The sequence below is a fragment of the Grus americana genome, chromosome 3 (genome assembly GCF_028858705.1).
Source record: "Grus americana isolate bGruAme1 chromosome 3, bGruAme1.mat, whole genome shotgun sequence".
In the NCBI taxonomy this organism is placed as follows: Eukaryota; Metazoa; Chordata; class Aves; order Gruiformes; family Gruidae; genus Grus; species Grus americana.
This window is the reverse complement of record NC_072854.1, coordinates 125,108,856-125,135,464: the sequence shown is the minus strand read 5'-3', so window position 1 is coordinate 125,135,464 and position 26,609 is coordinate 125,108,856. Positions and strand designations below refer to the sequence as shown.

At 61.1% G+C, this 26,609-nt stretch overlaps 2 protein-coding genes across 3 annotated transcripts; both read right to left on the bottom strand.

Moving 5' to 3' along the window:
• FBLN7 (fibulin 7) lies at nucleotides 1-5,635 on the bottom strand. Its single transcript, XM_054820993.1, has 8 exons — nucleotides 5,482-5,635; nucleotides 4,018-4,177; nucleotides 3,683-3,853; nucleotides 3,062-3,187; nucleotides 2,815-2,952; nucleotides 2,583-2,720; nucleotides 1,488-1,626; nucleotides 1-1,314 (listed from the first exon to the last, which is right to left on the bottom strand). Exons 1-8 carry the CDS (start codon nucleotides 5,560-5,562, stop codon nucleotides 942-944), a joined length of 1,326 nt encoding a protein of 441 aa, XP_054676968.1. The 5' UTR covers nucleotides 5,563-5,635; the 3' UTR covers nucleotides 1-941.
• Nucleotides 5,636-7,691: 2,056 nt separating this feature from the next.
• MERTK (MER proto-oncogene, tyrosine kinase) lies at nucleotides 7,692-25,813 on the bottom strand. 2 transcript variants are annotated; one of them, XM_054822366.1, is made up of 19 exons: nucleotides 25,666-25,813; nucleotides 21,624-21,981; nucleotides 21,268-21,368; nucleotides 20,850-21,023; nucleotides 19,609-19,695; nucleotides 18,850-18,965; nucleotides 16,786-16,969; nucleotides 16,328-16,479; nucleotides 13,417-13,570; nucleotides 12,960-13,113; nucleotides 11,472-11,557; nucleotides 11,269-11,364; nucleotides 10,920-11,000; nucleotides 10,567-10,659; nucleotides 10,307-10,425; nucleotides 10,120-10,229; nucleotides 9,759-9,918; nucleotides 9,244-9,380; nucleotides 7,692-8,263 (listed from the first exon to the last, which is right to left on the bottom strand). In XM_054822366.1, the coding sequence occupies exons 1-19, from the start codon at nucleotides 25,733-25,735 to the stop codon at nucleotides 7,783-7,785; spliced, it is 2,913 nt and encodes a 970-aa protein (XP_054678341.1). In that variant the 5' UTR covers nucleotides 25,736-25,813; the 3' UTR covers nucleotides 7,692-7,782. The 2 variants fall into 2 exon arrangements, with proteins under 2 accessions (XP_054678341.1, XP_054678342.1); XM_054822367.1 differs by having other exon boundaries at nucleotides 13,417-13,567.
• Between the last annotated feature and the right edge of the window lie 796 nt (nucleotides 25,814-26,609).

Below are 26,609 nucleotides of genomic sequence, written 5' to 3'. Positions count from 1 at the left end.
TCAGAGGCTATATCATCGTTTAATGGTACTAAAACCAGCATAATGAAGAAACATGCATAACGTCGAGGTTTTGTGGCTAACATGCACAAGCGCCACACCGAGGAACAGGTCCCGAGGGGGAAGAGAAGACCGGGGAGCTGTGTGCGCCCCCCCCTCCGGCACGCGTTACAGCCGAACCCCAGCTATTCCTGGAGCCGCTTACGCACAGCGGGGTGGAGGCTGCGGCTCATCGAAAAATGAAATATTCACACCTCGAGCTCCCTCGACGCGAGCACCAAGTGCAGCCTTCCCCGAGGGCACCGAGAGCCAGCCGGCTCTCCTAGGGATGGGTGTTCGTGGATTTTTCCGCTCCCGGTCAATCCCGGAGCCGTGGGTTGTCTCGGCACCCCAAGGGGAGCAGAGCATGTTTTTACGGGGCTGGGCTCAGTGCAAACGAGCCCCGGGCCAGCGGGGAGGAGAGCGGTAGCCGCGATAAGCCTCCCTCCTCCAGCATGCACCACCTTAACTTCTTTCCTAAAGAAAAAAAGAAGAATTAAAAAGGAAATAAGGGCCACGGTTTCTACCCGCCGCTGTCTGCGCTGTGCAGGCGCCGAGGCTGTGGGACGCCGTCCTTCTGGAGCCTCGGGTGAGGACGATGCTCTGCTCCCGCGCCCCGGCGAGCGGGTAACCCCAGCACCTCGTTTCTTTTGCACCTCAGTTGTGGTTGGTTTTTGGGTTTTGGGTTTTTTTTTTCCCCCCCTCACACATAGGCGGGTGTAAAAGCCGCCTGGGCAGAATAACCTTAACGCGGAGGGGAGGGGGGTCGGCTGCAGAGGGGCTGCGGCGGGGGGTGTCACCCGGAGCTCCCGTTACATGCCTGCCTCCAGGGCTAGCGCTTTCAGGAGGAGGGTGCTGAGCAGGTACCATCACCGTCAGGGAAGCCGCCCCGGCTGCTGCCTCCCCTAAAATTCATAGGCGGAGACGAAGACGGTGATTTTGGACACGTGCTTGGCCTGGAAGACGCGATCCAGGTACTCGGACATGTCCACGTCCACCTGGATGGTCTGGGGACCCTTGAGGCTCTGCACCAGGATGAGCTCCCCGGTCTGCCGATCCGAACGCTGCATCACGAAGTGGCCGCGGTTGTTGCCCCCCACGATGCCGAAGCGCAGGCTGTCGGGTCCCGGCCGGCCGGGCGCCGCCGCTGTGGCCATGCGGAAGAGCGGGGTGGGCGTCAGCAGGTTGGACGGCAGGGGAAGGTAGTGGAAGGAGATGGTTTTGGGTGCTTGGTGGCACGACCGGCTCTCCATCGGGCAGGGGTTGCGCTCGCATTGGCTGCGAAGGCAAAGGCAGAGAGGGGGGAGGTTTCCAGGGAACCCCGGGGATGCGGCATCCCTGTCCCCCACCTCGCTGCCATTGGACCCATGTGGATGCTATGCATGTGTTTGGGGGACCCAGCGCCCAAAAAAACCGAAGCAGGGACAGGTTCCGCACCCTGCCGCACTTACAAGGGCGATGTTTTGACGTAGGTGACGTTGCCGGCGGGCTGGGGGCACTGGGGGCTGACGCACTGGAAGCCCCCCCCCGTGTTGATGCAGGTGGTCCCCCTCGTGCAGTTGTCCTGGGACAGGGCGCACTCGTCGATGTCTGCAAAACAGGGGCGGGCGGCGGGTGAAGCTCACCGGAGACCTCAAACCGACCCCACGCAGGGGCTCCTTTTGGTGGAAAAAGCACCTTGGAATGGGTCAAACATCAAACACCATCCCAAAAGTCGGGGAGCGTGGCTGAGTACACCTCAACTGCCCGAAATCCCCTTCTGCGCCTGCTCTCCTCTCCCCGATCTCTGCCCTGGGCCAGCAAGGGTTAAGGGCCCTGCTCTCGCAGTTTATTTTCCTAACTTTCTGCTAAGTTGTTTGAAAACACCAGCTCTTTCTATTTACTAAACACCTATGTAACCACCGGCAATAAAATCAGGAGCTTTGACTGCAGATATTTGGTGGGAGCACTAGCAAGATCCGAGGAAACGGGCAGAAATCGGGGAGAAAAGGAGAAAGGGTGAGTATTCTCGCCGTGAACTGCAATAATCGACGCTTTATAGCACAAAAAAAATCCCTGTTTTTCAGGAAGAGACTTTCACACGAGCGGTTCTGGCCACCCACCGTCCCTGCCCGCTGCCGTTCTGCTTTGCTCTCGACCCGCGCCCCAACCAACTCCCCTGTTTTTGGAAGAGAAGCTGCCGGCCTCCGAGCTGACCCCTCGCCGCCTAATTCTTGGTTTTTAACATTATTTGTGTTTCTTGTCGGGGACATCCCATTCACAGGGGACAGCTCCACCGCTGCAGCGGGGCTCCCGGGCTCTTTTTCGGTGAGGTGCAGCCCCAAAGCATGGCACGGGTTTGCCAGCACTTGAACCTCCATCGTTTTCCACCCCTCCGCACCCAACCCGGGAACCACCTCTCTATGCAAACCCGACGCGATTTCCGCGTGCGGAAATGCTTGCAAAGAAGGAGAAAAAAGGGAAGGAAAAAAAAAAAAGAAAAAAGAAAAAGCAATTGTGCAACGCGGGAAAAGCGGTAAACCCGCGGGTTTCCAGCCCCTCCTCACCTTCGCAGCTCTTGCCATCGCCCAGGAGGACGTACCCGCCGGGGCAGGCGCAGCGGTACGAGCCGGGGAGGTTGACGCAGGCGTGGGCGCAGAGCCGGGGACCCCCGTCCCGCTTGTACACCTCGCACTCGTTGAGGTCTGCGGAGAGACGAGGGGAGCGGGTGCACGGCCGAGACCCCGCAGCCCACCCCGCCGCCGTCGTGCGTGCGCGTCCCCCCCCGGCGCGGCTCACCCTGGCAGAGGCCGTTGGCGGCCGTGCCGCTCATGTGGAAGCCGGGTTCGCAGCTGCAGTGCTGGGTCCGGTCGATCTGGGCGCAGCGGGGCTGGCGGCTGAACGCCGGGTCGTCCGTCACGCTCCAGGCGGGGGGAGCTGGCGTGGGGGGGACGACACACGGCAGGATGGGGTTCAGAAATGAGGTGGGCTGTTAAAATATGCCTGGAGGGTGGCGGGTCACCCACCCCGGCGGGGGGTCACCCACCCGTCTGTGCCTGGTACTGGCAGGTGGCCCCGGTCCACTGCTGGGGGCAGAGGCACTTGTACTGGTTGAGCCCCTCCAGGCACGTCCCGCCGTTCTGGCAGGGGCTGCTCGAGCACTCGCTGATCTCTGCAAAAGAGAAAAAAAAGAAAAAAAAAAAAAAAAAGCAGCAGCCACATTTAATTTTATTTTATTTTGGGAAGCAAGCCACAGGAACGCCGCACGCACCGGGCCGCTTTGGTACCCCGCGGCACATCGTAACCGTTTATTTTGCCAAACTCAGACGCTCTGCTGCCGATGCTGCGGCGCTGCCCTGGGGCGAAGGTTTGCTACGGCACAGGGAGCCTTCGTAGGACTGATGCTTTTCCCCCTCATCTCCGCTGCCGAGCTGCACGCAAGGCTCCGGCTGCAATTCCCAGTTTCCCTTGAGGACGAGAAGCCCCAAATCACCGGCACCCATGGGCTGTTGGCTAGCTGGGCCTCGGGGACAGCTGCCACACCTCCCTGCTTGGCGCACCCCAACGTGTTTAAATAAACCCGAATTGCATCCCGCTCTCGCAAACGATGTCCGCGGGCAGACGCGGGCACGAAGCAGCCCCGCGGCCGCGCGCCCCAGAGCGGTACCTGCGCAACGGGGCTCCTGCCCGCTCCAGGTGCCGTTGGCCTGGCACGTCCGTGTGCTGGAGCCCAGGAGCTGGAAGCCCAGGTCGCAGGTGAAGTGAACCTCGTGCTCCACCAAATACTTGCTGCCAAACTTCTTCCCGTCCGCGGGGGCTTGCAGGGCAGGGCAGGAGGCTGCGAGAGCAGCGCGGGCAAGGGATTACCAACACGGGAACGGGTATCTCCGTCCCTGGAGATGCCCAAACCTCCACCCGTCCCAGCCCTGAGCATCCCGACCTGCCCACCCCAGCACCCTCCGAGGCCATAAAAGCAACCGACGGGACCCGAGGAGGACTCACCGGCCGGCGGCTCGGGGGTGGCTTTGGCCAGGGAGGCGTGCAGGGTGCTCAGCCGGCTCTTCATCACGCGGAGGCCCTCGGCGAAGCGCGTCTCCTGCCCCTTCAGCAGCTGCTGCATCTGCCGGATGGCGGCCAGGAGCTGCTGCCTGCTGAGGCAGGTCTGCGGGGACGGGGCGGCCGCTCAGCGGGGGGACGTCGCTCTGGCCCCCGCGCTGCCGCGCCGACCGGCGCCCAACCTGCCGCACGCAGCCTGCCCCGGCCGCGGGAGGGTGCTCGTGCAGGAGCATCAAAGGTCCCCTGAGATATCTGATTTTCTTTTTTTTTTGCCCCCATCTACCGAGCTGCAGGAGGGTTTTTAGCCTTTGCAAGAAGTCCTTAGCTCAGGCACGCTCTCCTACGTCTAAACGGGTAACGCAGCGCTACAGCAGGGCTGTAATCACTTTGTTAGCCCTGGGAGAGATGCCATAACTCATGTTTCATCCTGCTGGAGCTAGAGCCCTGTCCCACTTCCACATTACAAAATAAGAGGAAAACAGCTGTCTTGTGAGTTCTGCTGGGGCCAGGAACACTGGTGGGACTCCTGCCTGCAAACCGATCGCTACCACGGGACTGACTCATGCAGGAGACGGGCATCGTTATTATAGCTTTCCTGCGGAACTGACTTAAAACCGAAGAAAAAGAGCAAGAGCTGAGCAAAGCCAAGCCAGTTTTAGAGCCCAGAGGTTGGCAGAGCGCGTGGGGGGGAGAGAGCCCCCAGGGTCTGGTCTGGCTGGCACGAGGCGGGGGGCAAACGAGCGCCGGGAAAGCGAGCGGAGCTGCTGGGCACCGGCCCACCTGGCCCAAGGGATTTCTTTCCCCCCCCCCAGCCACACTGTGCAGGGGGTGAAGTTATTCTCCTTTCCAAACAGCTACTGGGGGTTTACAAAGAAGAAATAAAATAAAAGCCAGGCCAAGCAGCGTGCTGTCCTCCGCTTCCCTTGGTGCGGTTTTGGGGGGTCGTGGGCTGCCGGAGGGCATGAGCCGGTCTGTGTCTGCAGCTCTGGGGTGCCCCACGCCGAGACGGAGGGAGGCAAAAGCAAAGAGATGCCTGGCATGTAGCTTGCTTTAATAAACAGCTCTTTGTTAGGGCTGGGGTTAACTTCAAGAGCCAGCGTGAGCTCCCCGCGGGATGCTGAACCGTGGCAAACCCGTGCTCCCCCGTACAACCGGGAGCGTTCCTCGCCCTGGTGCACTCGGTCGTGACTTCAGGTGCGGGGTAAGAAGGGAAAAAAGAGCCCCGCTGAAAGCGGGCCCGGTTTAAGCCCGGTTTAAGCCCCCCCCCGCGCTTTGCCCACCTGTTTGCCGGGGCCAGGGCAGGTCTGCACAGCCGGGCACAGCGCAGCGCCACCGGACACGTTCCCCCGCCTCCCCCGAAAGCCTTTCCGAGGGGGGTCCCCCCGGTGTCCCCCCCCCCATCCCGCTCACCTGGGGCGCCGGCGCCGCCGGGAGCAGCAGCGGCAGCAGCGGCAGCAGCAGCAGCGGGAGGCGGCACCGCGCCCCCGGCATGGTCCGGCGGCCGGCGCGGCTCTCGTCCGCCGAGGAAGGGCTCTCCCGGGCGCCGGCAGCCGCCTCTCCCCGCCCCGGCTGCGGGCGAGTTCTCCCTCCCACGCCGCCCCCGCCCCACGCGCGGCCGCGCTTCCCCGTGGACCGGGACGCGGCGCTCGCTTCTCCCCCCACACCCCCGTTTCCCCCTGCCCCGGTGGGGAGGACGGCGCTTCCCCGCCCCGGGGGGACCCCGGTGTCCCCCGGTTCTCTCCCCGGCTTTTTCGGAGCGGGGCGGGGGATGCTGCGGGCCCCCCGGGACACGTCTCAGCGCTCTGTCCCGCTTCCAGCATCCCCCGGCGTGTCCCCAGGCCACGCGTGTCACCACGCCGCACAGCCCCCCGCAAAGCAAACGCCCAGCACCCCCGGCACGATGCCGCCCTGCACCGTTTGCCGTGGGGTTTCTGCAGAAAAGCTGCTGCTGACGCTGCCGGGACCGGCGAGCACCGTGCAGGCGCTTACTGCCAGCTTACTGCCGGCACCCCCTTCCTCAGCCCCTGCACCCCTTTCCAGCCCCTGCACCCCATTCCCCAGCCCTTGCACCCCCTTCCTCAGCCCCTGCACCCCACTCTCCAGCCCCTGCACCCCATTTCCCAGCCCCTGCACCCCACTCCCCAGCCCCTGCACCTCCTTCCCCAGCCCCTGCACCCCATTCCCCAGCCCCTGCACCCCACTCCCCAGCCCCTGCACCTCCTTCCCCAGCCCCTGCACCCCATTCCCCAGCCCCTGAACCCCTTCCCCAGCCCCTGCACCCCCTCCCAGCCCCTGCACCCCATTCCCCAGCCCCTGCACCCCCTCCCAGCCCCTGCACCCCATTCTTCCATCCCCTGCACCCCCTCCCCAGCCCTTGCACCCCCTCCCCAGCCCCTGCACCCCCCTTCCCCAGCCCCTGCACCCCCTCCCAGCCCCTGCACCCCATTTCCCAGCCCCTGCACCCCCTCCACAGCCCCTGCACCCCACTCCCCAGCCCCTGCACCCCCTTCCTCAGCCCCTGCACCTCCTTCCCCAGCCCCTGAACCCCTTCCCCAGCCCCTGCACCCCCTCCCAGCCCCTGCACCCCATTCCCCAGCCCCTGCACCCCCCTTCCCAGCCCCTGCACCCCATTCTTCCATCCCCTGCACCCCCTCCCCAACCCCTGCACCCCCTTCCTCAGCCCCTGCACCTCCTTCCCCAGCCCCTGCACCCCATTCCCCAGCCCCTGAACCCCTTCCCCAGCCCCTGCACCCCCTTCCCAGCCCCTGCACCCCATTCTTCCATCCCCTGCACCCCATTCCCCAGCCCTTGCACCCCCTTCCTCAGCCCCTGCACCCCACTCTCCAGCCCCTGCACCCCCTCCCAGCCCGCCCCCCCGCAGGAGAGGCGAGAGGCGGCCGGGCGGTGCGCGGGGTCCCGGCTCCATCTGCTGGGCACGGCGGGGGCGGCCGGTTGGTGCAGAGCAGCCCCTGCTGGGGCAGGAGCAGAAATCCCCCTCAAACGGAGAGGGGGCCATCGCGGGGGCCGCTCCACCCCTCCCGGGACCCCCCGTGGTCGCCACCGGCCCGATGGTTTTCTCGGCGCACGGCCGGGAACCCGCTGGCTGGGAGAGGGGGATTTTGAAGCAGCCGCTGTTCCTGCCTGCGCTCCGCTTGTGATTTTCGATGGGGGTGTCTTGCAGCGTGAAATCCCCCAGCGCGCTGCGTAGCGGGGGGCCCACACCGTCCATAGGATTGCCCATCGCAAAAGCCACCAGAAATGGTGAAAAAGGGGGGAAAAATAAAAATAAAAAGGCCGCACAAGACCAGACGCACCCTCGCCGTTGGGTGCTGGCGCGACCTGGGCGGCGGGAAGCTGACCCTACGCAGGGCAGCACGGGGAGCTCGCCTGCGCCCACCGCATGGCCCCCACCTCCGCACCGTCCGTCCTGGCCATGCTGGTACCCCGGGGGGGCAGGGGCTGCCCCGTACCCGTGAGCCTGCGCAGCTCAAGCGCCAAAGCCTCCCAGTACGCAAAAACCAGTCGCAGCATGGAATTACGACACCCCCCCACCCCCCCCCGTGACTTCAGCCCAGAGCTCCCGGGAAGGGCCGGATTCTGCCATGAAAATAACGCAGGGAAAAATACAACAGGCGATTGTTTATTAAAATATACCCTCTCTGTCCTTTCCACCCATTTACACCCAGCAGGCTCCCCCCCCCCCCGCCCTTTTCACAGCAGCACCTCGGAGTCCTCCACGCAGCTATCGGCACGCGGCAGCCCCGGCGCGAGCGAGCCGCCGGCGGGCAAGGTGCTGGCCCGGGTCCACGCCGAGCCCTCGCCGGCCGCCCCCTCGGGCAGCAGCGGGACGTAAGCCTCCTCCGCCGGGCCGCCGAGCTGCTCCTCCAGGACGTACCTCGTCCCCCATGGTTCGTCATGGTGGACGTCCACGGCCACCAGCGCCGCCTCCGCTCCGGGAGAGCAAGGTTTGGCAACGTCCCCGGGGTCCAAATCAGAGTCCGCTTGGGGAAAGCCCGAATCCTGGGTGGAATCCGGGCTCTCCTCGGGCAGGCTGGTGTTGATGTAGATGACGTCCCCGGATCCCCTGACGGTGGGCAGGTTTTCCAGCAGCTTCTCCAGGTGGACTTTCAGCTGTGAGAACGTCGGGCGGGCGGCAGGGTCGGTTCTCCAGCACGCAGACATTATTTCGTACCTGGGAATCGGGAGAGGAGCGTGGTTATCACAGAGGACGTTGGAGGCGCTGGGCTACGGGATGCTTCGCTCCGAACTCGGCAAGCCCTGAGCTGCGCCAGAGAAAAACTCAGCAAGAAATACTCGGGAGAAAAACCCTCGCTGAGTGCATCCCGGCCAAAAGCAGCACGCTGAGCTGTTCAGAAACTCAGCAAAGTTTTGAGGTTTCTACATTTTCATTTTCCAGATTCATAGATTTTAGGCATCGAAGGGCCCCGAGTAACCAGAGTGGGGCAGAGAAGAGCATCACCAGCCAAGAACTTGTGGGGCAGAGAAGAGCATCACCAGCCAAGAGCTTCTGGGCAAAGCTCTCTTAATAAAAATTAATAAATAAATAAACAGAATACTGCAAAGTCCGACTCCTCCACCACAAACTGCAGAGGGCACTGCTCCTGTCCCCGCAGCACCAGCGCGGTGACCTCGGCACTTCCCGATGCCTTTCTCCCGGGCTGTCCCTGGGGATTGCTGCGCACCGCTTCGCCTGGAGTTGAGGGGATGCTTTTTCCTCCCTGGGTGACACGCCACTCTGGGATCTGGCTTTTATCAGGCACGTCAAAACGCGGGCGATTATGCAAATATTAAAGGGCTTGAAGTTTTTGTTTATGGGACGCTTTCATCTATATTTTGACCCCCCCCCGTTATTCCAGCCAGCTTTCCTCCGAGAGCTAACCTGTGTGTGTGTTTGTGTAAGCTCCCTGCCTGTCGACCCACAGGGAAAAAAAAGGTTAAATCCTCGCCTTTTTTTTTTTTTATTTATTTTTTAAATCCAGTCTTTAATAACTTTTGTTTCTGGGGACTGTGGGAGAACCGGAGGGGGGTGAGCGGGAAGGTGCCTCCCTCTCCATTACAGACCTGTCGTACTCCGCTCGGAGAGGCAGAAACCGCCTCAGCTCAGGGCACGGGCTGCGCTACGGCCCCGGGGGACAGCGTTACAACACTCACAGCTCATCCAAGCAGCCCTCGGGCTTTTTCAGGCGCTGCCCGTGGAAGAGGTACTCGTAGATCTCGTGGTTCTGCACCCCTGGGTAGGGCGTCATCCCTCGGGTTGCTATCTCCCACATGGTAACGCCGAACGCCCACTGCGAGGACAAAGGGAAAGCGCGCTGAAAGGCCGTCTCCAGGAGGAATGAATGAGTCTTTTCACGGGGAAAGGTCACTGCCCGGCGCCCGCCGGGCCCTCGCACAATGCCGAGTTGTCGCTCCGGTCCTGCCCTCCCCGGAATTAGAAATAAGAAGCAACGGCACCCAAAAGGCGAGCGGCCCACTCGATAAACCTATTCCAGGACGGGCGGCAAAAGGTCAGCGCGTCCCGTTACCGACAGCCTCCCGCTCCTCCGGCTTCCAGGGTATGAGAACAACGGCAGCAAAGCGCGGCGGCAAGGGCAGACGACTCGACCCAGGCACCGGCCCCCAGCTCTCGCCTCCCGCCGCCCGGCTGCCCGGCCACGGGGACCTACCACGTCGCTCTTGGTGGTGTAGACGCGGTCAGCCAGGGACTCGATGGCAATCCACTTCACCGGCATTTTTGCTATTCGGCCCTGACGGTAGTAGTCACCGCTGTAAATCTTCTTCGACAAACCGAAGTCTGCCACGCACACCGTCATGTCGTCCCGTAACCTGTCAGGCGGAAACAGGGATGGCGCGATAGAGAAGCTTGGCGTGCCAAATTCGGAAGCAGAAACCTGTGGTTTAGCTTTTTTCCCACGTCTCTCAAGAGGGAAGGAGGTTTTACTGAAGGAAGCCAAGTTGTGCTGTAAAACCGCGGCGCTTCCACCGGCGGGCACCTACCCGGGACGAAGCAGAGCAAAACAAACTCACATGCAGTTGCGAGCCGCCAAATCCCTGTGGAGAAAGTGCCGACCGCTCAGATACTCCATCCCCAGGGCGATATCCACCATGAACTTCACCAGCGTCTGCAGGGGCACAAACTGGGAAGGGAAGGTGCGGGTTAGACGGCGCAAGCCCTCTGGGAAGCGCGGGGCCCTCCGCTCCCCGGGCTCGTTACCTGGGGGGCCATCTCCAGCCGCGAGCGAAGCAGGAAGCTGTGCAGGTCACCGTATTTCATGAACGGGAGGATCACCATGGGCTTGGGGACCTGCTGGGAGCTCAGCTCGATGCACACGCCTGGAAAACACAGCCAGGTTGCACAGCCCCGTGGGCAAGGCACCACAACCCCCCCGCAGACGTCCGTGCGGGACCCGAGCGCTCCCCGGTCCGGCTCCCAGCCCAAATCCCAGCTGGACGGCGGGGAGCGACGGCCCGTACCTAGGAGCTTGATCACATTGGGATGGTCAAAGTCCTTCATGCACGCCGCTTCGCTGAGGAACTCCTCGATCTCCCTCTGGGAGAAGTTATCCACTGGGAAGCAGAGAAAAAGGACGAGGTTTGAAACCCCAAGAGCTTTAACACCCCAAATCACTGCCGACCTTCCCACCGGGACGTCTCTGCCACCCCTGGCCATCCGAGCGGAGTGCCCCTTCCTGACCGGCACCAGGAGCTGTGACGGAGAGGCCAGCATCCCCGCAAAATGTGCCAGGACGCCGAGAGAGCAGCACCTGGGATGGGCGGCGCTGGGGACCAACGCCATCAAGTTCCGCGAGGCCGGGGTGACGACTTACGCTTCATGGTCTTCACAGCCACCTTCTGCGGGGTGCCTTCGGGCTGGCTGAGACGCCCCTCCATCACTGACCCGAACTCCCCTGCGCCACAGGAAAGGAGCGAGCACGTTAGCCGGAGCCCCGCTATGACACCGAGGATCCAAAATGCTCTAAGACGGAGACCTCGTCCCCAAAAGGCTACGGGGGGAGGCTTGCGTCTCGTCAGCGGCAGAAGGAGGACGTGAAGCCAGCGGTCCCGGCGCTCGGTCGCCTTGACCCACCGCCTCCCCCCCACCCCTGGGCCTGGCGCTGGGGGGGATGCAGGGGGCAGCGGCAGCCCCTGCCCCACGTCTCTGGCCCCAGCACTCACCCTCTCCCAGGACCTTCCCCAGGCTGAGGGCGTTTCTGTCCACCACGACGTCCTGCAGCTTCTGCTGGAGCTCGCTGCTGACGCCCAGGCTGCCCACTGCCGGAGAGGGGGACAGAAGCTGAGGTCACCTCCGACCTGCAGACGTGTCGCTGCAGCGATATCCTCGTCAACCTCCTCGCAGAGCGATAAGAAAATGCACTTACGCGTAAGTTCGACGGCTCTCCGGCAGTAGGACTTCTTGGCCGTGTATTTCACCACCAGCTCCGAGTTGTTCCTGCTGAAGGCGTTCCTGGCGGGACAGAAACACACGCTGCTGGGCCACGTGCGGCCGCTTCTCCTCCGACGAAGGAATCGCCCGCTGCAGGGGCGGTAGCAAAGTAAAGGAGGAAATAGGCACATTCCCCCCAATCTTTTTCATTTCCTTCTTGCTGGATCGGTGCCGTTGCTCACAATGTCCGAGCAAAACAGCCGCTTGATAAACAAGGCTGATCTGTCACGGCGCGAGTCACAGAGGGGTTTCGGGGAGGAAACGGGATACTCATTTCCTACTCAGGGAGCAGCCTGTTCCGGTAGGAATCCGGTGCCCAGACCTACCGCCTCCCAAAGCCGTCTCTTCCCTGACCCGCCGCGCAGGTCCAGCGTGCCGATGCTGTCAGCACGTGCAGCCCCCACCCTCTAGCCAAAAAGAAACCAAAGGGAGCTTCACGCCCCGACGGCAGGGATGGCCGTGCTGCTGGGACCCGCCGTGCAACCCCTCCGCTGCGGGGCCAGCTCCAGGAAACAAAAGCACCGCGGGTGCTCAGGACCTCCCGGGGAGGGAGCATCGCAAGGAAAGAGCGCCGGTGCTGCGCCGGTTAGGAAAGGGATCCTTACGTACTACCAGTTCCCAAACTGGGACAGGGGTGAGGCCATCAGGGTAGGCGGGACTCCTTCACCAGCTCAATCAAGTCCCTGACCGAAGCGATGCTCCTCCGAAGGAGCTCGTGATACCCTGTTCCCAGTTTGGCAGCGGACGCCCGAGTGACGGCGTTGGTAAGAAAAGCGGCCAGCGCCGCAATTGTTTAACAAAACCAGCAGCGCCGGGCGGTTAAACGCCACTTAGAAAGTCACGAGGGTGAGTGAGTAGCGTTGGCTTATCGTAGCGCAAAACAGCCCTTTGTGCACGGAATTCCAACGCCGGTCCAGAATTCCGGCGGCAGTCCCTCTGCCCGGCGGGGCTGGTGCCACCCTTAGCACCCTTAGCACCCTCAGCACCCTTAGCACCCTTAGCACCCTTAGCACCCTTAGTACCCTTAGCACCCTTAGCACCCTTAGCATCGGACTGTGTCTCTAGGGTATATTACACATCTCTGCTCTGTCACCTCTGCGCCAAAACGCTGAGGCCACCCTCCCGTACCGAGCTGCACGAGTTCACTTCCCTTCAAAAATAGGAATCGTAAGCGAAAGGTGACCTGCTGGGCTAAGGGAGGGAGGGGAAGTACCGTCGCTGCAGCAGAAACCCCGCTCAGCCCCTCAGCACAGGCAGAAAAACCCCACCATTTGTGGGAACGACGTCAGTCCCGGGGGCAGCAGCCTTGTCCCCACGTCCAGCCCGGGCTGCTGGCCACCCGCCCTGCCCGCCCGTGCCCCCACGCGCCCGCGACCTGCCCAGCTCGCGGCCACCTCCGCGAGCCGCCTTCCCTTCGGCTCACCCGTATTTTGTTTCGACGCATCGTTTCTGGATGACCACGGACAAGCAGAGCATCAGCCCGACGGCGATCGTCCCGCAGATAAAGCCCAGGGCTACGATAAAGGAGTCCGCGTTCCCGGCGGCTGGGGTCGAAGAGGGGGCCGAGGTTATCAATCCTGAGAAAACATCCCGTTAATGGAGGCGGCGACGGCGCCAGCCGGCAGCGCCCGGGGGCTGGGGGAGGATTTCCCAGGGGCCGAAACCAAAGCCAGCAATGCCCAGAGGGCTCCGGGGGAGAAGAAGGGCGCCAGGACCGAGGTTGCGCGTGGAGAGCAAAGCCTCTCCTGGCCACCAAAGCGCGCTGGAGGTCCCCGACCCTCGGCCCGTAGCCCGGCTGCCGGGGAAAGCGCCCGAAGGAGGACGGGGGGACGCCAAACGGCCTTGGGGGGGGGAGAAAAGCACGCCCTGCGTCTTCTTACCGCTGCCAGGGATGAAGACCTCCACGGGGCTGCTGAAAGGCCCCACGCCCCCCTTGGTGACGGCAGCCACACGGACGGAGCAGGTGGCGTTGGTGGCCACCACGGGCAGGACGGCCACGCTGGCGTTCTGCCGGGCTTCGGCGGAGACGTTCTGCTGGAGAGAGGAAGGGAAGAAAAGCTTGGGCTGGGGGAGACAGCGGCGGCAGCCCGAGCCGGAGGAGAGGCGGGAAAGCCGTCTTGCAAGGAAGGAGGGAAGGCGTTTCGTGCGCTGGCGGTGACGCGGATTCTGACACACACCCCCCCCCCAAGCCCTCACTGCGGTTGGGCTGGCCTGGCCGGCGGAGGCTCGCACCCCGATGCCCGCGGCTCGTGCCGGGCAGCCCCGCAAGCCTCGGCGCCCTGCGACCGCTCTGGGCCGCGGCGCTCCTGGCTTGGTTGCTCCAGCGCCCTGCCACAGAAAGCAGATCTTAGGGCAGATATTTTCTGACTGTGGTTTTTGTGTCAAGCTAACGATATTTCCAGTGGTGGGGGCGCGTTTCCTCACCCGGTAACGTGGCGGGAGGCAGCGTGCTCCGCGGCACAGACCTTTGTCCTCGGTAAAGACACAAGTGAGTCTTTCCCTGCAAATTCCCTGTCCTTTCCTGGTCGTCCTCAGCTCAGAAAGCGCCTGCTGCTGCTCTCCGCTGACCCCCAGCTGCAAACCAGCTGCCCGGTGGCGTGCAAAACATCTGGCAGGCTGCTGCGGGCTGGCAGAGCCCGGCTCCTCGCCCTGGCCGAACGTCACACGGCCGAGCAAAAGCAGCAGCCGAGGGGTAACGGTGGGCGAGGAGGAGGAAATCGGAGCTGCCCGGAGGGAACCGGTTTCTGCTCGCCCTCATAAAAAAGCCGCAGAAATGGAAACGGCGAAACACGCCCCGGCCCCGGGAGCGCGCCCGTGCCACGATACCCGCTGCTGCGTTCCTCCTGCCCCCCGCGCCGACGGCATCCTTCGGCAGGGACGCGCGCGAGCTCCTTTCCCGACCGCCAGCCGCGAACCGCACCGGGATCCCGTCGTACGGCAGACGGCTCCGCTGTGTCGCCTGAGGACGCGAGCCCGGCCGATATCAAACAGACCGTGGAGAGCACGAGCGCGCTGGCGACGCAGACGGCCGTTCTGGCAGGACAGAACTGCCAAAGTTAATGGGTTTTGCTGAGTCTTGCGGTAGTTGAGGAATTTTTTCACGTCCCGGCTCCGGCAGCCTTGGCTCAGACAAGAACTGCTGGTTGAAGAATAAAATCGACTTTTTTTGGAAGTTTTTCGCAATAGTTTTTAGGCTGGCTGTGGAGAAGAAGAGGCTGCAGATGGCCCTGCTGACACAGAAATACAGGACACCCCCCCCAGGGGGGCCCTTCTCGTGCTGGGCTCCTTAACCCCACGGTTATTTTGGGGCATTTCATATTTAGCCTGTCCAGGGCCAAAACTCAGAGACTTTATTCCGGAGAAATCAGAGCTCCTCTTGACAGCCAGCGCGTTGTTCTCGCGCGTCAGACTGTCCGTCCATCGGCTCTGGAGACCCTTGGGGGCGCGCGGCACCAGCCCACGGGAAGGTTACGGCACAGGCTCCAGCCGTTCTCCTGCCTCTTGATTTCTGCGACAGCCCTTATCAAAAGACGTGCCGGCTCCCGGTCCTCGGCTGGCTCCGACGCGCGGTTTCGCCTTCCATAAAACCCAGAGGCCAACGAAACGAATCGGCGACGAACGCAACGGCTTCCCCCGGGGTCTGCCAAGGTCCCACGTGAACTCACCCCCCCCACCGGAAGCATTTTTTGAGCCTCCTGTGAGCCAGAGTTAATGAGAACAGGAACCCAAGCAGAAATTTCACCCCATAAGCATTTGACTGGGGAAATGTATAAAAAACAACAACAAAAGACAGCGGCCCCGGGTTTAAAGGGCAAGTCCTGGTTTTGGCTTTCTGCTGGAGAGATGACAAATATGTCAGCATTTTTTTTTTTTTTCTTTTTTTGCATGCTAGTCACAAGACCTTAATATTGTTCCCCTGGCTTCATTCAGCCTGGGTCTATATACGCTCTTTTTCAGAGGGGCAAAAGGAGAACAGAAAATGCACCATCCTGCAAAAAATAGGGTGTGAGTCACTTTTTCCACACCGGCTTCAGGCCATCAGTGCCTCTCTGTGCTTTCAGCCCGGGACAGAGGAAGACCAAACCACAGCGCAATTATCCAGAGGTTCCGACCACTGGCAGAGCCTGGACGGGATGCTCTTCTGCTGAGATGAGCCAGGACGGCTCGAGAGGTCAGGCCGACCTCGCCCCAGCTAATTCCTGAGGGCTACTTCCCAAATCCTGGGAAAGGCAAGCAGGGTTGTGCCGGATGACTTCACACGCTCGCGGACAGGTCCCCAGCCCCAAAGTGTTCCTTGAGCGACGAAACTCTTTGCAGATGAGTTAATGCACGGAATAAATCCCATCCGAGCAAGGAACGACTCAAAGCCCAGGGAACAAATTCTCCCCACCGCCTTGGGACTGACTCCATCGCTGAAAGCGCCAAGAGATGCTGCCAAACCTGGGGTGCCGCTCCAAAGGCCACACCAAAGATTGTCAGCGCCGGGAAGAGCATCTCGCTTCCATTTGTGAGAAGAGGAGCCGTGGCAGCAAAGCTCCGGTCTCCTTCAAGCAGAACTGCTCCTTCCCGATATTAATGACTTCGGGCATTGCCATCAGTCACATAAACACACGACAAGGAGACCGCTTGGATTAAAGAAGCCCAGATGGAGGACAAGACAGCAGACAAGAAAGCTCGGAAAGAATACATGAAAGCACCAAGACCAAACTGGACATCCCTGCTTGATGCCTGCTGGGATTTTTTCTAGGCTTTATCCATTTTTCCATTTATCCATTCTTCCCCACGACTTACCAACCCCTTGGAGTTCTGCCACCTGTACCAGATGTGGTAGCCCTGCAGTTCCCCGTGGATCCTCCCCAGGGGCGGCTTCACCCATCGGATCTCCAGGGAGGAGCTGGATTCGTTGAATGACACCGTGACGTTCAGTGGCGGGGTGGTCGGAGCTGCGGGAATCGAAGAGGGAGAAGATGAGGGGAGACGGGCGGGTGGGTGCAGGGACATGGTCGGCTGATGGAAAATGAGCCGTAGCTCAACCAGAAAGCACGCGGTATTTCCTACGGCCTTTAATTTTTCCGGCAGGTGACCACCCGTGCGTAAATTCCCTGTCCCCACTCAACAGAGTCGAGATGTCCCACCCCGTAAGCAACCGTGACTCTGGACCAGCATCTCATCCGGAGAGTCCCGCTCAACGCCCAGCGGCACGAGCGAGGAGGGGAAACCCTTCTCGGTCTTCGCGACTCGTTTCCTACCTCCCTCCGTGGTGCTGGCGGTTATCCAGGGGCTAAACGCCGACCAGCCGACTTCATTCCTGCAGGACACGCGGATGTTATACGCTGCCATGGGCTCCAGCTGCTGGATACGATACACGTGGGGAGGCACCGAGGTCTCAAAGAGCAGAAGCGAGACGTTGCTTCGTGGAACAGCTTCCTCGACCTTCATTGAAAAATCAGTCCACAAACAGGGATTAGTCAGCAGCAACCTGCAGGGTGAGACGCACGGCAGGAATTTTACGTCCGTAAACGGGATCCGGAGCCCTGCCTCTCTCCGAACACCGGCAGGACCTTGTTCCCGCGGGCTGGCTCGTCTCTGCGAGCGGAAAGCTGATGGCAGCCTCTCCCCGGGGCCCGGAGAAAGAGTTGCGCTGGGGGCACGGCAGAGACGCGTGACATCGCCATCGCTGCGGGAAGGAGGAGGGAGGGATGATTTGCTCTTCCCTGTGCCTCGGGGCCACACCATTAGACCGCAGAACTTATCGCCACCAGATGCTGCGGGACTAATCGCAGACCTCGTCAGACTCCGTCCTTACACTCAGCAGCGCGGATGAATTCCACGTACTAAAACCAAGCCACGCTTTTCACGCAAAGAGGAATTGCTCTCTCCCCAAGGGGCTGGCTGCTGAGCACCCGTGCGGCTGCCCGCGCAGCCCCCGCAGCTCTCCGGAAAGCATCTCGTTTCGTGGGAAGCACCACGAGAGCGGCCCGGGCCGGCATGGTGGGAGGAAAGAGGGAAGAGAAAGAATGAGGGACGCCAGTGCAAGACAGTTAGCTCGGAAAACAACCCACGGGACGCGTTTCAGCGTGACCCACGAGCAGAAAGCCATACGGTCCTCTCGAAAGCCTCCCCGCGTGGTTTTGGGGTGGCAGGAGACCTGCCCTTCCGCTTCAGCAGCAGGAGTAGCCCCCTGAGTAGCCCGGGATGCTCAGGGCGGTCTCAACGTCAACACCAGGAGCGTTTTCCAGCCAAAATGAAAGAAAATAGCCCTCGGCCTCGTAAAGCTGAGAAGGGCCCCAGGCCACGGCTAGAGGCTTTGAGGGAGGTGAGCGGCGATCAGATGAGCGTGCAAGCCGCTCCCGAAAGCACCACTGGGACCGGCTGTTCTCCCGAGCATCGAGCCCAGCGCAGCTATCTCGATCCTCAGCTTGTCTTCCGGAGAGAGTCCCTCAAATGGATGTATTTAAAAAAAAAAATTGAAAAAAACCCATCAGGCTTTTTGCAAACTTAAGCAGTTTGAACTCGGCAGGTGTGACAGCGACAGCTTCCCTTCTAAACACCAGGGTGCTCTGAAATGAGTCGCTTGGTCGGTGGGCCGCGCCACCCAAGCGAAGGGGTTATCAAAGGGGACAGGAGCAAAAAGGCTTAGTCACAGCTGTGTTTTTGCCAGAAATCGCGTCTTGTTTTCCAATTTGAAAGGCCATTTCCTAACGACAGACCGTGAATGTTAAGTCATAGGAAATTCCTTGGCTCTCCACCCCGCGTCCCAAGCTCCAGCTGGAAGGCAGCGGAGGACGTGGCGCTAATATTAGCTCTGCTACCTTTCCTCCCTGTAACTCCTTTCACTTTTACCTGGCTTCAAACACCGCCTCTCCCCACGCGTTATCTCAGCCGGAGGATAGATCAGCCAGTATAAAAACCACATCCACAAGAGAGCGAGCAAGGGGCTTCAGCGGTGAAACCCAGCAACGTCCCGGACGGGCTCTTCCAGGCAGGCGACTCCGGCGGCTCCTTCCAAGCCTCCCGTCCACCCCGGCGGTGCTCCGGCTGCCCCCGCTCCCGGGGACTCTGCTCGCTGCTCAGCTTGGACCGCTCAACATCACGCCACCACAAATTCCCCAGCCGCCCGGACCGCGGGCTGCGGCAGGGACAGCATGCCAGCTTCCCCTTTCAAAGCCGCTGGGAAAGTCCCATTTAATTTTCCCAAACCGACAGCCTGCTCAAATCCGTGCGGTTCATCCCAAACAACTCTGATTTCCACCTGCCTCGGAGCACCCGTGTGAGGGCGCGTTGCAGGGATGAGGAAGGTTACGGATGCTTACCTGGATGCTGCAGCTGTTCAAAGCGGAGAACGCATCAAAGCCCGGCACCCAGGATGCCACGATCCCGTGGGCCGTTCTGTTGAGGACGCGCACGCCGGCGGGAGCGGATGGTATTCCTGCAGGGAGAAGCCGAGGGCAGTCAGCTGGAGGTCTAGGGGTGGCACATCTGGCTTCCCCCAGCAGCTCCCGGGGCTCAGTCCGGCTGGGCGCGAACCCCGGGTACTGCCCCGGCTACAGCCGCTATCCGTGTCCCGCGGGTGCTGCGGGCCGCTGGGCAGGGGAGCAGACAAAAGTCATTTGCAGGACTATTTCGATCACGTTCTATATTAGTGAGCGCTCTGGGTTGCCTAGAGGCAATGACATATTTTTGGGGAACACCTTCCTCGAACTGCCCGAGCGGCTCCTATCAGGAACGTGGAGAATTTCCGCCGTTTCCTATGGAAAATTGCGAGCACCGCCCTGGTCGCAAAGGAAGGAAAAGAGTGATACGGCCCTTCCAAAACCCGCTGTGGGGCTGACGGTTCTGCTTTCCAACGTGCTTTTTGGTGCTTCCTCCCAGAGCGGCGACGCTGGGATGACAGAACCGCACATGCTACTACACGTGTCCCGCTCGATTTTTCAATATAGCTTTAAACCAGGGCAAAATAAATCTGGGAGCCCTAGGGACATCTCCTTCAGCTCCTGTGGAATGACTGCTGGCAAGGGGGGAGATCGGGACAGCTCGTGCGCCGGGAAAGCGGGCACGACGTTCCCTCTTACCTTTCACGTTGACCTGCCCCGGGTTGGAGGCCGTCAGCCCTTTGCTGTTGTGAGCTTCGCAGCTGAACAGCGCCGTTTCGTTAAGCCCTGCGGGAGGAAAACCAAGGACCTGGTCACTGGACCCACACAAAAACGCCCAAATCACACCACCTCTCTCCACCTGCCGCTCACAGAAACCCCTTGCGGCTTCCTTTCTTGCACTGTTGCTTTTTTTTTTTTGCCTTTTTTTTTTTTTCCCCCCCCAGCAACAGAAAAGACTTTTTATTTTGCACTCATCGCTTCCCTCCGTGGCGCTTCTGCGCCGACTGCCCGGGGGTGACCCCCCCGCGATCCGGCTCACCCACCTTCCACGCTGCGAGCACGCGCGTGCCGTCAGCGCCGAGACCGGGCGCAGCAGGCGGGACCGTACGTTTCTACGGCACCGTTGCACAACCTCCTGAGTAAGCAGCTGTTTTTGCGTTCAAAAAGGGAAAGGCAGAAAGCAGAAGAGCCCACCGCCACGGCTGGAATCAGATGACTTATTGCTTTTCGAAGATTGCTCAAATCTCCCAGCGGGTAAGCGAGAACGACTGCTTTTGGGGGCCGCTGGAAATACCCGAGTGCGGACGGCTGGTTGTTTCCCCCTGGGGCGCTGGCGCGGCCGACGCGAGACGAACCCGGGCACCAACACCGTTCGTGGATTTTCGCCTCGCGCAGCGCCGTCCCTCCCTGGGCACGCCGCTGCAAGGCAAAGGGCTCGCCACGGCGCGCCAGAGGTGCCAAGCGTTTGCTCCCACCGGCAGCGGCGCCTCTCGCTGCGACGGGGCTCCCGGGCCAGGACAGGGAATGTTCGAATGACCCGACCTGGCGCGCGCCAGCTGGATGCAAGAACATCCAAGAGGAATGAGTCACTTCTTCCGGCTTTCGCTGCCTTTTAAAGCCTGCCTTCGGACGCCGAGACGAGGCAGTTATAGTCTGGCTGCTAATTAGCTAGTGGAATTAAGAAATCCCTCCTCTCTTTTGCCTCTGCGGCAAAACCCCGCTGGGTTTTACGTTACACGGAGGACTTTTCTCCCTGTGCCCCACCAGGCTGGCAGAGAGACACGCGGCGGGGGCCAGCCCAAGGTCTCCCAGAGACACGCAGAGGGGGCCACCAGCACAGCAGCCCCTAAGAGCAGCAGCGCGCTTGTCGGCACGGCCACACGCTGGAGGAAAAATCTGCTTCTTGCTTAGGGAAGAGTGGTTTGAGCTGCGTGGCTCACCTGGCACGGTCAGGACCGACGGGGAGATGTGGGGCTTGTCGTTGACTCGGACGTTGTTACGAAACCAGTAGATCTCCACGGGCTCCGGCGGGCCCACGGCTTGGCACGTGAGGTTGAAGGGACTGTTCCTGGTGACGTTCAGCTTCTCGGGCTGACGGATGAAGTGCGGGAGCCCTGCAGAGACACGAGCAGAGAAGCAGGGGATTCAGAGAGCCTGGCAACGCAGCCCCATCACAAACCCCAGACTGTCCCCCCCCGGGGCTGCGCCCAGCTCCAGCAAGAAGCCCCTTCCCAACCACGACTCCCCGTTTCTGGACGACGGCTTCCAGCTCCCGGAACACCGTCCCCGGGGCTGTCGCTGAGCCAGGGCACAATGCTCCACACCTCCGGCATGTCCACCACCCTCCTCCAGCATCACCTTCCAGCTGCACCGAGATGGGATCCGACACCACTTCCGTGCCAGAGATGTTGAGTTTGCAGACGTAGGAGCCGTTATCCGAGCGCTGGGCGGCAAGGATGCTGCGGAGAGAGCAGAGACCATGGCAGGGCTCTGGTGGGGAGCCTTGCCCCGCGGGAGGACACGGCAATACTGCCAGCCTGGGGCGGGGGTTTCAATCGGTACCGACCACCCCACAGCGCCCAGCGAGCAGAAGCTGGGCTTGCAAAGCCAGGCTTTGGGGGCTAGGGAGGGTCTGTCCGTCCTAGCCCCAGTCCCAAGGTCCTGCTAGCCATCTGGGAGCCAACGCTCCAGGCGTCCCTCCAGGCACCAGTTACCTGAAGGTGGAGGTCATTGCCACCTCCTCCTCGTCGGAGATCTCGAAGTGGCTGGTGGCGATGCGGTCCAGCATGTGCAGCTCCTTCCCGTCCTTCCACAAGGAAATGCTCGGGGTGTCCGGCCTGAGCAGCAGCTGAGGTACTTTGATGGAGCAATTAAACGTGATGTCCTTGTGCTCGTTAATCACAATGTGTCGCACCGTGGGGTTAAACTTAATTTGTCTTAGAGAGCTGGCCGAGGGCTCCTCCCGGGGCTGCTGCGTGCTCGGGTAAGGCCAGCGACCGACCGCGCTTCGCTCGGGGCGGTGGGGCTCTGCCAACAGGTACGGCCTTGGATCTCCATTTCGCTCAGCATCACCTGCAAGAGCAGACCTCGGTTTTGCTACCGCCAGCCAGCAAGTGCCCCCTTCCAAAACCCTGCAAAGCCCTACTGCTTCCGTTAATAATTAAAGGCAATTCGTTTACAGATGCTTCAAAAATTCAAAATCTCCAGGACACCTCTCACAAGAGCCCCGAGGAGGAAACACGGAGCTGGGGGCTGCCCCAAGACTGACTACGTACAAGCAGCCCCTCAAAAAAAAAAACCAAACCCACCCTTTTAAACCAAACCGGAGCAGCCCGGGCTAAAGAAAGTGCTCGGCCGCTTCTGTGTCGGCAGGGGAGAGGCAGGAGCTATTTCGGCTGCATCGCACCCCCAGGACTGGAATACCAAAGGATGCCCGGGCAGGAGGAATTTGGGACTTTACTCCAGTAAAGCCCTCGAGCCTCATCTCAAGCGTTTCCAGCTGGGGCAGAGCGGGAGTCCCTGGCGGGGATTTTTCTGCTTTTAGGCTCTTTGGCGGTGACGCTGGTCCCTTCCCGGGACGGGGTGAGCTGCTCTCCAAGAGGGAGATGCTCGCTGAGTCACCCACAAACACTTCTGCTAAGCTGAGTGCCTCCACCGAGCTGCTTTTTTTCAGGAAAACAGCTGCAGACAGATGTAGAAATGCCTTCGGACAGTGTGTAGGAGCTGCCTGCTGTGGAGTGTCGTTCTCCCAGGGACTTTTCCCAGACATTTTTCCCAAGGGAAGGCTCTGTACCAGCTCTCTCTGAGGGCTTCGTGCCCCCACCTGCAAATCACCCAACATACCCCGTAACGGCGTTCTCCCCCTCCCTCCCAGCGCTCCCCATCCCAGCCGCGAACAAGGCGAAGAGCAGCTCCACATAAAGCAATTCCCCCCCAACAACGAAACTGTGTATTTTTGAAGAGAGAAAATCTAGGCAATATACCACAAGTAGATGCTTTTACTAAGACTGTTTCCGAGCTCCCTGAGGCTTTCACAGGCAGACAGAAATCCCAAGCGGAGCGGTAAATCTCCCTTGCTGCTTTCAGGGAGAAAAAGGCATCGTGCCAGCCAGGAATTTCAGCTAAATTAATTTGCCTCTTCCAAAAAAACCCCAAACCAAACCCTATTCACAATTTAAAATACGATACCGCGGGTAGAAAGCACGGCCTTTTTATTTAGCTGGAGTTCAGCTGAGTTTGTTTTGAGGCAGGTCTTAGTCCTCAAACATCAAACGACGAGTTTTTAAAGCTACGTCATTACTATTGTGAGTAATGGGGCATGAGCCTAGTGCGCCTTCCCGAGAGCCAAGAAACACAACCTAATTTTGAGGCTGGATATATTCCTTTGCTAAATTGCTCACTATTTTTAACCCTCGAGAAATGCTACTTCTAGACAGAAATTTGAGAAGGGTTTTTAAGTTCTGCCCGGGCTGGCGGTGCAGAGGAAAGCGAGCGCAAGGCTCTCCCTGGCTCTCACGCAAAACAATGCGTTTCCCTTTTATAAAAAAAAAAAAAAAAAAAAAGAAAAGACCCTAAGCTTTTCCAACCTGCTTCCTAAGCTTCACCATCCCAACACAAACAAAGGCCGTGTGACCGCTGCAACAGCCGACTGCCATTTACTTGCGGGCCGGGTCAGCAGCTCGAAAAAGATTTGCCAAATGCAAACAAGCCAGCGACCCCAAATCCGCTTCCCTCCCCGGCTCTTCCCGGAGGTTACCCAGGCTGGAGCCACTCGCTGCCTGGCACAATCCAACCTCAAACAGCTGTTTGCACGCTCCATTTCGAAGCTTTCCAGCTCTGGCCGGAGCAGCTCCCCCGGCGAGGACCCCCAGGCGGGGAGGATACGGATGCGTGCCTTCGGTCCTTGCCCTTGGCAAGCGCTCTGCCCCGGGCCGGGGTGATTTCTGCTCACCTGCGGCTCGCCCCGGGCTGCTTCAAGTTAAAAGGCAAAAGGCAAAGGTGATCTTAGCCTCGTTTTCTACACTGGTGAAGTGGGAAGAGGTGTTTGCTGGCTCAGGAATGAAATACTTTCCTCTCTGACTCATGTGACGACAGGAATTTCTCATATCTAGCGCTGCCTTTGGGTACCCCTTCCATCCCCAGCTGGTTGGGAGGTGGATATCTTCACGGCGTCCTCGAAGGGTGGCGGGACACCCCTTACCCGTGTCCGGAGCGATTTGCTTAGCCTGGCTCTAAAAGCCCACGCTAGAGCCGAGGAGCTGAAAGCCGGCGTGCCTGCGTGGGTGCCTGCCGCACCGCAGCGGCTCCCCTCGCTTACCGCAGCTTGGCCTGAGGGAAAAGCTGGCGTGGAAATAAATCCACTTGCAAGTACATGCTGCTCTCCTGGAACACCTGGGATCACGGCAAAACTAAAGCGCTAGCAAAGACAGATCTTTCTGTGCAGCCCGGCCAGGTCCCGCGTGCCTTCTCCGTTACTGGCCTGGAGAACGGAGTTTTAACAAGAAAATCAGCCCGCTGTTAGGGGCAAAGTGCTTTATTACGGAGGGAAAAAAAAAAAAAAGCAGGGAGCTGCACACCCCACGGCTGAAAGAGCAAGTGGTTCTGCTGCAGTCCCAGCAAGGAAGGTATCAGAACACAGCCTGGTCTGCCAAAACGCTCCCTGCACCCCCAGCCCTGGATTTCCCATTACTGGAAGTCATTCACCTGCTGACAACAGCTTTCTGCTCAGGCGCTTGCTGAGCGCATCTTCGCACTCGGACGGGGCAGCAGCGTGGCCTGACGAGGAACGAAGAGCCCCTGGGTCGCTGCCTGCGGGTTCCCTGCCTCCCCCTCCCCTGGGACCTGTCAGAACTGAATTTCCCCAGGGCCACACCTGACTTCCAAAGAGAACTCTCCGGGTTCAACCACCTTTCGTACAAACCAGTCCGGGATTCCTGGTTAAATCCACGCTAAGCTCCCCTCAGCGCAGATTCCCGCTGTTACGGTGTCAAGGCTTTTAATTCCACCCTGCCCAAAGCAAACACGTTTGCTGTGAACCCCATCCGCACGCCGACCCCCCCAGCACCCCTGAGCACGGGCTATAAACCCCCAGCAGCTCCCAGCCTGCGACCAAACGTCGGGCAGCCCTGATGACGGCACGCTTGAAGTCCAAAACCGACTTTTGCCTCTTGGCGTTTTCTTTTTGCAGGTAACGAAGCACGTGGAGCTGAGAAGCCAGCGGGCTGACAGCACCCCAAAGCGCATCCCTGCGCCACACTGCTTCTTGGTGACTTCTCCCTGGCTCGCAGCTAACGGGATAAATCCCAGAGCCGCTGATCAGTCGCAGCTTTTGGTCCCTGCCTGTCGCGGTGCCATCGCATCCACACAGCGCCGGGACAGGACCGCGCCGCAGAGGCAGCGCTGTGTCCCGGGACAGCCACCCCGGCTCTCGGGGGCCGGCAGAGATGTGCCGCCGCCGGGAACGGGCAGCAAACCCGCTGCTGAAGCCTCCCCGCCTCGCCAGGGTTTAAGCTTTGCCGAGGTCTGCGGGCCCAGCGAGCGGGAGAGGAGCGCGGGGGTACCGGCAGGGTGAACGGAAGCCCCTCTGCAGGTAAAAGGCTCCCCCGTGCCCCGGGCCAAAGCCCCTCGCCGGACCCCCGACGCCCCCCCGCGGCACCCGAGCAGCCCCGGCATCCCCGGGCCGTCCCGGGCGCCCCTTGCCCGGGAGCCCCCCGGGCTCCCCCGTCCTCCCCGCCCGGCGGTTCCCCGCGGACTCACCGGCCCCGCCGCGGGGCGGGCGCAGGGCCGCCAGCAGCGCCCAGAGCAGCGCCCATCGCCCGCCGCCCATCGCCCGCCGCCACCGGCACCGCCACCGGCGACGCCACCGCTCCGCTCCGCCGCGCCTCGGCGCCGCCAGCGCGCTGCCGCCCCGCCCCCGGCCCCGGCCCGGCCCCGGCCCCGGCCCCGGCCCGCCTCCCGCCCGCGGGGCCCCGCTGTGGGGCGGGGACGGAGGGGGGCAGCTCCGGGGCACGGTGCGCTGCGCTCCGGGGCTGCGGTCCCTCCCTGCAAGCCGCACCGGGCTCGCCCGGCAGGTTCGCCCGGGCTTGGCCCCGGGTGCGATCGCTGCTGCTTAAGGGAAGAGCTCGTCTTTCCCCTCTCCACGGGTGGACAACTTTTTTGTGCGGGGGGAGTGGATTTATCTCCAGGAGGGTGTTTGGGGCTGTGCTTGCACGTTCTGAAGACGGGCTCCTTTCCCCCCAGCCTCCCCTTCCCGCGGAGCCCCTCACCCAGAAGGTGGGGGACATCGCCGCTGCCTGGGGGACCAGGTACAGGACCCCGTGTTGCGGGGTAGGGAGGGCACAGTGGGCCAAAAGCACGGCTCCTTCTCGTTTGCCTGGACCAGAACAGCAGGACAAGAGGGGACAGAGACAAAACCAAGCCACAATGAGAAAAGGAGGAAGACCCAAGTGAAACCAGTGTGCAAAATAAGCCTTTTAATGTAAGGAGTGAAACAGAACACGTCTCCTGATGGCACGGGAAGGAAACGAGGGAGTTTCTGGCTATTCAGAACCTGAGCCGAACGCTGGCCGTGCTTGAAGAGGTTTCAGACCAATCCGTATTGAGGCCACCAGCGTTTCCCCCACTGCAGATGGGAAGGGACTGGAATTTGGGGGACCGGCAGCCAGTCTGACTTGACATGTATTTCTCTGCTGCGACCGTTC